The sequence below is a fragment of the Salmo salar genome, chromosome ssa14 (genome assembly GCF_905237065.1).
Source record: "Salmo salar chromosome ssa14, Ssal_v3.1, whole genome shotgun sequence".
NCBI classification, from domain to species: Eukaryota; Metazoa; Chordata; class Actinopteri; order Salmoniformes; family Salmonidae; genus Salmo; species Salmo salar.
Genome location: NC_059455.1, coordinates 55939659 through 55950164, shown reverse-complemented (window position 1 = coordinate 55950164; position 10506 = coordinate 55939659). Strand labels below are relative to the sequence as shown.

General features: G+C 44.0%; 1 protein-coding gene across 2 annotated transcripts in view; it reads right to left on the bottom strand.

Annotated features, from left to right (window-relative positions):
• Positions 1-2172: 2172 nt before the first annotated feature.
• The window catches only part of LOC106569773 (zinc finger and BTB domain-containing protein 22), a 23047-nt gene continuing 14713 nt past the window's right edge, over positions 2173-10506 (bottom strand). The window contains exons 3-4 of one of the 2 annotated variants that reach the window (XM_014141372.2): positions 7474-8296; positions 2173-3606 (exon numbers count right to left, since the gene is read on the bottom strand). In XM_014141372.2, coding sequence (XP_013996847.1) covers positions 2513-3606; positions 7474-8296 — 1917 coding nt within the window. In that variant the 3' untranslated portion in view covers positions 2173-2512. Of the gene's footprint in view, positions 3607-7473; positions 8501-10506 lie in introns of both variants that reach the window. The other variant, XM_014141373.2, reaches the window with a different exon arrangement.

Below are 10506 nucleotides of genomic sequence, written 5' to 3'. Positions count from 1 at the left end.
ATACATGCATAACAATGAGCTAATGAGGCGAGATTTCACCTGGCATAAAAAAATCTGCTCAGGACACTGTTGCTCAGATGAGCTAGCCAACAACACAGCTAACACAATTACTTCAAACACTGAATCTGTAAAGACTGCAAACTTGGTGCACTTCATTTCGTTTGACCTTTTTTCAATTTACATTTCTTTGCATTATCTATAAAAATGATGCCAGCTGATTCATGATTTCGACTGGCTGAGAAACACTGCCTGCCTGTCTCGTCCCCTACACATTCATTACTATGGGACAGCTCGAAATTGAATTTGAATATTGAAACAATGTTGCAAATTTCGGAAAGACAGACAGCAAGGTTTATACAAATCTCGGCTGTTGAAATCTCCAATTCGCATACCGCCCCAACAGATGACACAATCGCACTCCACACTGCCCTTTCTCACCTGGACAAAAGGAACACCTATGTGAGAATGCTGTTCATTGACTACAGCTCAGCATTCAACACCATACTGCCCACAAAGCTCATCACTAAGCTAAGGACCCTGGAACTAAACACCTTCCTCTGCAACTGGATCTTTAACTTCCTGACGGGCCTCCCCCAGGTGGTAAGGGTAGGCAACAACACATCTGCCACGCTGATCCTCATCACTGGGGCCACTCATGGGTGCATGCTTAGTCCCCTCCTGTACTCCCTGTTCACCCACAACTGCGTGGCCAAGCAAAACTCCAACACCGTCATTAAGTTTGCTGATGACACAAGTGGTAAGGCCTGATCACCGACAATGATGAGATTGCCAGGTCTGACCTCCTCCCTATAGGCTGTGTGGTGCCAGGACTGCAACCTCTCCCTCAACATGAGCAAGACAAAGGAGATGATCATGGACTACAGGAAAAGTGGAGATGGTCGAGAGTTTCAAGTTCCTTGTTGTCCACATCACCAACAAACGATCATGGTCCAAACACACCAAGACAGTTGTGAAGAGGGCACGACAAAATCTTTTCCCCCCTCAGGAGACTGAAGATTTGGCATGGGTCCCCAGATCCTCAAAAAGTTCTACAGCTGCACCATCGAAGGCATCCTGATCAGTTGCTTCACTGCCTGGTATGGCAACTGCTCGGCATCTGACCGTAAGGCGCTACAGAGTATAGTGCGTACGGCCCAGTACATCACTGGGGCCAAGCTTCCTGACATCCAGGACCTATATACTAGGCGTATCAGAGGAAGGTCCCCAAAACAATTGTCAAAGACTCCAGTCACCCAAGTCATAGACTGTTCTCTCTTCTACGGCACAGCAAGCATCACCAGAGCACCAAGTCTAGGACTAAAAGGCTCCTTAACAGCTTCTATCCCCAAGCCATAAGACTGCTAAACAACTAAACTAATCAAATGGCCACCCGGACTATTTACATTGAGCCCGTCTTGTTTTTACACTGCTGCTACTCGCCGTTTACCATGTATGCATAGTCACTTTACAAGTGATCTCAACTAACCTGTACCCCCGCACATTGACTGTACCAGTACCCCCTGTATATAGCCTCATTATTGTTAAGTACATTTGTCTTACTTTTGATTGAGTCGATTTATTTTTACTTTAGTTTATTTAGTAAATATTTTATTACCTCTATTTCTTGAACTGCATTGTTGGTTAAGGGCTTGTAAGTAAGCATTTCACGGTAAGGTCTATACCGGTTGCATTCAACCGCATGTGACAAATAAAATTTGATTTAAATGTTATTCTAAAATAAATGTGAGATAATGTCTAGATGGCTGGGTTGATGAAAGTGGATTGCAGTGTCCTTGTACAGGTTTTGGTCTACTCTGTGTGTACTATGGGTCCCAAATGGCACTCTCTCCCCTATATAGTGCACTACAGTTTGACCTCATAGTGCACTACATAATGAATATGGTGCCATTTGGGACAAATACAGTGCACTACATAATGAATATGGTGCCATTTGGGACAGACCTAGCTGCAAACTATGAAAATAAGACATCACCCTTTTTTCCCTCTTGCGTTCAGCAAGAGAGACCGCTTGTGTTCCCTGTATTTACCCTGCATACACTTTCAATTAATATTCAGTAATTTCTTCTAATATTCCTGGGAAGCAAACCACCACAGTTATGGCATTATGTTAGTTATCCAATATGACCCTGATAACTTCTTGTTCAAACCATATCTGTGCAAACAAGATTTTATTGTGACTCAAATACATTCACAAGACAGCTCATAAGATAAATTGGCTCATTTAAATATGCAAAATGTATAGACTCACATCACGCAAATGACATGTTTGTGCCCTCTTTCGAGATATCAATAGCATGATGGGATAGTCATTTAAATAAATAATAAAACATAAATGTCCCTCATAGAATAGTTGTTCACAAACAGGTGCATTAACATGGATTGGAGTGTTAATGGTTTACACATGGACCATTATGAGCATAATCGTCAACCAATCTAATACTCAATTCAAGTGCTGTGGGCCCTATATTCCACCAGTTTCCCTCATTTAGCTTCAGCTAAACCTGTCGCTGGCTTCCTCCTTAAAGTTGTGACTAACCAGAGTCCTTGACTGAGAGCCTAACTCAGCCCCAACCCCTAACAACCCACTCATCCCAGACTCCGCCTCCCCCTGAAAGTCTGCCTGCTCCACTTTCACCTGCCCGCCCTGTGAGAGAAACCCCTCCCCGAATCCATAAGCATAACCATCGTCCATGTCGGCAGCCGCTCTGGTGTTACTACTGGCAGCAGCGCCATCACAGCTGGAGGCCAGTCTCTCACAGCGGGCCTGGTGGCGCAGGAAACTGTCCCTCCAGATTACCTTCTTCCCACACAGGCCACACTCATAAGGCCGCAGCCCACCATGGGTCTTCAGGTGCTTGGTCAGGTGGTGCTTCATCTTGAAGCTCTTGGTGCACACAGGGCAGGCGAAGGGCCGCAGGTTGAGGTGCTGCATCTTGACGTGGCGGTCACGCATGCTCTTCAGGGTGTAGGCCTTCCCACAGTGGCAGAAGTGCACTTTGCCCGTGTAAGGGGCCCCGGCAAGGGAGAGGGAGGAGGAAGAGGGGATGGGGGGTGAGGAGGAAGGGGGGAATGGAGCAGGGGATGGGGACAGGTGGCAGCTGGAGGTTGGGGTACCACCACCATGGGTCATGTCTGCCCCAGAGGGCCAGTTCAACTCTTGGGCCCCCAGGATAAAGTCATTGTCATCAGGAGAGTCAGGTACTAAGGGTCTCTGAGAAACTTGCCCGGTGCCATCCTCAATCTCATCATAGGTGCCCCTTCCAAAAGCACCATCTGCAAATCGGCCAAAGTCCACTTCCTCCTCATCTTCTTCATCGTCTTCTCTTCTGTAGTATTCCTCTCCAGCTTGCGGCCTCACTACTTGCTGAGACCAGGGACCGGCCTGCCACTGCATCCGGGATGAGGGTGTAGGAGCTGGGCAGGAAGGGCCAGGAATCACATCATCTGGATCCACAACATGAGGAGAAGTCAGGGCTGAGCTTCTCCCCAGCGGTCTCTCCTCTTTCTTCTGCAGCTCCCCTGAGCTATTTTTCCCCTCTGGCTGTCCTCCCTCTTCAACTTGGTGTACACTAGTGTGGAAGTCTCCTGGAGAAATACAAAACAGAGAGATGTACAATGTACAAAGGACATACATATAGATAATTATATAATGGTACTCTATTTAAGGTACAGGGATTTGTGCTTATCCCATATTGGTGCTTATCATCTCATAAATAGGAGACAGTTTAAAATGATCAGCAGTTGAAACAAAGCATATTCCCTGCCCCGGTAAAAAGCTGATGGATGGTGCTAGAAAAATGTAACCACAAAACATAGCTATGGTGCATCCATGATTTAAAAATTATAGCCTCAACATGGTTAAAACTACAAAAAGAAAGGAGGACCAAGGCACTCTTCATATAATGAATTAAAATGCCTTTATTTGAATGGCATGTTCAATAGAAACAAAGTTTTAAAAATCCGACGCGTTTCGGCTGCATGGCCTTTGTCAGGGAGTACAAAGAAATAATACAAAGTCCTCTTTTGAACAGCTTTTCCAATTAGCCCTAATTTGGAGAGGGAATGGTTACAAAATTGATTGGACACCTAATAAGCAATACTATACACATTAAAAAGTGAAATACTGTAGCTATGTTATCATAAAAATACAACTCCAAGCTAGAAGTATCAGAACACTTAGAAAGGTAGTTCTAACCTTAAATATGACTGGGAGAAGTGTCAAGAAAAAGAAAGCAATATATTCCATAGTACACTAGAACACAGCAAAACATGAACAACAACAGGGTATTGATCATGTTCCGGTCTCTATTAGAAAAGGGGACCATCTTAAACAGTTAAACCAAAAGGAACGTTTTTGTATTTACAAACTACAGGCCACTAAGTTGAGCAAAATGTCCACTAGATGACCGTAAATGGACCTATCAACGACCCTCAGGAAGGGTGAGAAATCCATATCTTCATTTTAACCAGGGTACTTAGTGGCCTGTAGTTTGTAAATCCAAAAACGTTCCTTTTGGTTTAACTGTTTAAGATGGTCCCCTTTTCTAATAGAGGCCGGAACATGATCAATACCCATAGCTTGTAGGGAGGCAGGGTTGCCATGGTGTAAGGACTTGTAGTGCCTTGCCATGGGGTAGTCTTCATTGCCTACCCGTATGGCGTACTTGTGTTCCGCTATGCGGTCCTGAAGGCGTCTCTTTGTCCATCCAATGTAGAATACCTTGCACTGTAGGCAATGAAGACTGTAGGGAGGCAACCCTGCCTCCCTACAAGCTATGGGTATTGATCATGTTCCGGCCTCTATTAGAAAAGGGGACCATCTTAAACAGTTAAACCAAAAGGAATGTTTTTGGATTTACAAACTACAGGCCTGTAGTTTGTAAATCCAAAAACGTTCCTCAATTGCCCTCAGCTGTGTTTAGACTGTTGTGGGTTGCCATGGTGTAAGGACTTGTAGTGCCTTGCCATGGGGTAGTCCATTTACGGTCATCTAGTGGACATTTTGCTCAATTGCCCTCAGCTATGTTTAGACTGTTGTTGTTCATGTTTTGCTGTGTTCTAGTGTACAATGGAATATATTGCTTTCTTTTTCTTGACACTTCTCCCAGTCATATTTAAGGTTAGAACTACCTTTCTAAGTGTTCTGATACTTCTAGCTTGGAGTTGTATTTTTATGATAACATAGCTACAGTATTTCACTTTTTAATGTGTATAGTATTGCTTACTAGGTGTGTCCAATCAATTTTGTAACCACTCCCTCTTCAAATTAGGGCTCGTTGGAAAAGCTGTTCAAAAGAGGACATTGTATTATTTCTTTGTACTCCCTGACAAAGGCCATGCAGCCAAAACGCGTCGGATTTTTAAAACTTTGTTTCTATTGAACATGCCATACAAATAAAGGCATTTTAATTAATTACATGAGTGCCTTGGCGATCCTTTCTTTTTGATGACTAATTTACCCATTTTACCAAAGAGCACCTTCTGTCTACCAAAATGTACTATTGTGTACCTTAGAAACGCTTCCCTTCCTCCTCCTTCTAATGGTTTAAACTACAGTTGAAGTCGGAAGTTTACATACACTTAGGTTGGAGTCATTAAAACTCCTTTTTCAACCACTCCACAAATTTCTTGTTAACAAACTATAGTTTTGGCAAGTTGGTTAGGACATCAACTTTGTGCATAACACAAGTAATTTTTCCAACAATTGTTTACAGAGATTGTTTCACGAAGAATTCACTGTATCACAATTCCAGTGTGTCAGAAGTTTACATACACCAAGTTGACTGTGCCTCTAAACAGCTTGGAAAATTCCAGAAAATGATGTCATGGCTTTAGAAGCTTTTGATAGGCTAATTGACATCATTAGAGTCAATTGGAGGTGTACCTGTTGCTGTATTTCAAGGCCTACCTTCAAACTCAGTGCCTCTTTGCTTGACATCATGGGAAAATCTAATGAAATCAGCCAAGACCTCAGGAAAAAAATAGTAGACCTCCACAAGTCTGGTTCATCCTTGGGAGCAATTTCCAAACGCCTGAAGGTACCACGTTCATCTGTACAAACAATAGTACGCAAGTATAAACACCATGGGACCACGCAGCCGTCATACCGCTCAGGAAGGAGACGCGTTCTGTCTCCTAGAGATGAATGTACTTTGGTGCAAAAGTGCAAATCAATCCCAGAACAGCAGCAAAGGACCTTGTGAAGATGCTGGAGTAAACAGGTACAAAAGTATCTATATCCACAGTAAAACGAGTCCTATATCGACATAAGCTGAAAGGCCGCTCAGCAAGGAAGAAGCCACTGCTCCAAAACCGCCATAAAAAAAGCCAGACTACGGTTTGCAACTGCACATGGGGACAAAGATCATAACTTTTGGAGAAATGTCCACTGGTCTGATGAAACAAAAATATAACTGTGTGGCCATAATTTCCATCGTTATGTTTGGAGGAAAAAGGGAGAGGCTTGCAAGCTGAAGAACACCGTCCCAACCGTGAGCACGGGGGTGGCAGCATCATGTTGTGGGGGTGCTTTGCTGCAGGAGGGACTGGTGCACGTCACAAAATAGATGGCATCATGAGGATGAAAAATTATTTGGATATATTGAACAACATCAGTCAGGAAGTTAAAGCTGGGTCGCAAATGGGTCTTCCAAATGGACAATGACCCCAAGCATACTCCCAAAGTTGTGGCAAAATGCCTTAAGGACAACAAAGTCAAGGTATTGGAGTGGCCATCACAAAGCCCTGACCTCAATCCCATAGAAAGTGTGTGGGCAGAACTGAAAAAGCATGTGTGAGCAAGGAGGCCCACAAACCTGACTCAGTTACACCAGCTCTGTCAGGAGTAATGGGCCAAAATTCACCCAACTTATTGTGGGAAGCTTGTGGGAGGCTACCCAAAACGTTTGACCCAAATTAAACAATTTAAAGGCAACGCTACCAAATACTAATTGAGTATGTAAACTTCTGACCCACTGGGAATGTGATAAAAGAAATAAAAGCGGAAATAAAAATCACTCTACACTATTATTCTGAATATTCACATTCTTCAAATAAAGTGGTGATCCTAACTGACCTAAGACAGCGCATTTTTACTGGGATTAAATGTCAGGAATTGTGAAAAACTGTTTTAAATGTATTTGGCTAAGGTGTATGTAAACTTCCAACTTGAACAGTATGTAGTGTTTGTTTACATTACTTTATTTACAAACATTGGAGTAAAACAAGCTTATATTTGGTGTTCTGAGGGTTACGACAGTTGAACTAAGCTCATGTGGCATTTATAAGGTATATTCTTCAAGAATCAATGGGTACATATCATTAATTTATAAGTCCAAAAATGTATGTAGCAACTGCAGAATGCCCCTTTGAGAGAGACTTGTATAAACACAACCAACCCAGGCATATCAATGTCCAAGTCTGGTTTACATTTCACATTCTAGGAGTACATACCAGAGTTTCCTCTTCGCTCAGGCACCTCCCTTTTCTCCTCTTCCCCCATTTCTTCATTTGCTTCAATCCCTCTTTCAGTCCCTCTTTCAGTCCCTCTCTTCTCCTGAGGCTCTTCCCCAAAGCCCCCTCCACTTCCTCTATCCCTGCCATGGAGTTTCTCAGCACTTGGTGGCACTGCCCTCTGTCTCAGTCTAGCTCTCAGTCTCAACGACTCACCAGGCATCCCCCCATGCCTGGTGTGGCTATGGTCCAGTCCTCTCCCATCATGATGGCTTAGGGGGCTGGCTTTGCTGTGGCTGGACATCCACACCTCCTCACAGCTGGAGTAGTCACTCTCCCCAGCAGGGTGGTAGTCCAGGTGTGAGTCAGCTAGGTGCTGGGCAGGCATGGATATGACTTGCTGGGGTGAGGACCTGGGGCGGCTCCACCTGGGGAACTGCTGGGGCCTCCTCCACGTGGCCAATGGAGGCAGAGAATTCTGCTCCTGGCCATAGGGCCTCCTCTCCTTACCTTTCCCCTCTCTCTCCATGTATAGGCAGTCGGTGCTGCTTGGGGACTGCTGCCTTGAGGAGGCACCATGGTGTGTGGCAGCTGCAGCATCCCCAGGGTTGCATTCTGCTGGGGGTCGAGGTCTCTTCAGGATCTCTGTACACTTGTCAACAATATGCCACATCTGGAGGAAGCTGGCTACCGTCACGTAGTTGACAATGTCATCACGCACTATGCTCAGTTGGCCGGTGTAGGCTGAACTCAGGACACTCTCAAAGGCCACAGGGTCCATGACAGAGGGCAGAGACACTGTCGTCACATTCTTCAGCAACACCTGGTGAAAGTGATAACAAAAACTAGGATTTCACAATAGAGGTCTACAAGGCTCCACCTGTAGCCGAATACCTGAGATGGGATCTGAGCGGGTCCGGATCCAGAATTTGAAAAAATGTCTCGGGTCTGATAGGATTGTCACAGGTATGTGTAATTTTAACTGACTTGTCCGGAAGAACCCATATAGATCCGAACGTGACTGCTGCTGTAGAGCGAGAGAGAAATATTATTTAGGCTGCTGCTCTTTGCTTTTCACAAGAGTGGCGCATGTAGCTTGTTGTTGGCCAATCATAAGTCATCAAAGCAACAACAGGCTACAGTCAGAGCCTTCCTGTGGGGCAAAAGGAGATAGGCTACAACGACCAAGAGCCAACAGGTAGGCTACTACTTTATATTCTGAATGGAGTTGTTGTTTGTAACTGTAGGATGAGAAAGCGCATGCAGCCGCCATCAGCCTAGCTAGCTTCTCCTGGTTTGATGGAGTCAAGACAGGTATTATGTAGTCATATTCGATGATAAATAACCTAGCTAGGGGAACTAATAGTCTATTATAACATGAGTCGCCTTGGTTAGTTGCAGTCTCACCCTCCCTGTGTCACTCGCTCACACTCAGTAGCCTACAGACACACACACACAGAGCATGGCCCCTGCTAGAGCTTCGCCTCTATCTACCTCACACTTTATTAGTTCTGGTTAATAAAGTAGCTTACAAATGGACTTTTCTGCTGCTTCCCTCACTTGGATCTGACCAGTTCTATTTGGAATGGGTCTAGCTGTCCTCAGGTCCATTTGGAAAGGGTCTCTATATTGTAAAAAAGTATTTATGTCCGGATGGGAAATACCAGGTCTATTTCGGAACGGGTCCAACTTCAGATAGACAACTCTCACAACAAATCACAAGTTTGTGTAGGCTTAAAATGTGGGCGGGAAATGTGCTAGGGCAATAAGCGGATAAGGCAGTGACGTACGAAAGCCAGATCTCCCCATCACTGCCTTGTCTTCTATGCCAAACTGACCTTGTTAACCTGTTATGGCTAGGGGGCAGTATTTTCACGGCTGGATAAAAAACGTACCCGATTTAATCTGGTTACTACTCCTGCCCAGTAACTAGAATATGCATATACTTATTGGCTTTGGATAGAAAACACCCTAAAGTTTCTAAAACTGTTTGAATGGTGTCTGTGAGTATAACAGAACTCATATGGCAGGCAAAAACCTGAGAAGATTTCATGTAGGAAGTGGCCTGTCTGACAAGGTGTCGTTCTTCTTGTCTCTGTTTATTGAAGAGTGAGGATCTTAGCTGTCCCGTGACACTTCCTACGGCTGCCATAGGCTCTCAGAAGGCGGCAAAACGCTGAATCGTGGCTTTGCAGGCTCTGGCTGAAACAAAGTAGCGCGTTTGGGTAGTGGCTGGTTACAGTACTGTGAGACTCAGGCTCGTGCCCGCGTCGACTGAAAGCTTTGTTTTCTTTCCTCTGTTTAGCTAAATGGACATTCCCGGTCGGAATATTATTGTTTTTTTACAAGAAAAATGGCATAAAAATGGATTTTAAACAGCGGTTGACATGCTTCGAAGTACGGTAATGGAATATTTAGATTTTTTTTGTCACGAATTGCGCCATGCGTGCGACCCTGATTTACCATTTCGGATAGTGTCTGGGACGCACGAACAAAACGCCGCTATTCGGATATAACGATGGATTATTTTGGACCAAACCAACATTTGTTATTGAAGTAGCAGTCCTGGGAGTGCATTCTGACGAAGACAACAAAAGGTAATCAAACTTTTATAATAGTAAATCTGATATTGGTGAGTGCTAAACTTGCCGGGTGTCTAAATAGCTAGCCCGTGATGGCTGGGCTATGTACTTAGAATATTGCAAAATGTGCTTTCACCAAAAAGCTATTTTAAAATCGGACATATCGAGTGCATAGAGGAGTTCTGTATCTATAATTCTTAAAATAATTGTTATGCTTTTTGTGAACGTTTATCGTGAGTAATTTAGTAAATTGTTAGCAAATTCCCCGGAAGTTTGCGGGGGGTATGCTAGTTCTGAACGTCACATGCTAATGTAAAAAGCTGTTTTTTTGATATAAATATGAACTTGATTGAACAAAACATGGATGCATTGTATAACATAATGTCCTAGGTGTGTCATCTGATGAAGATCATCAAAGGTTAGTGCTGCATTTAGCTGTCTTCTGGGTTTT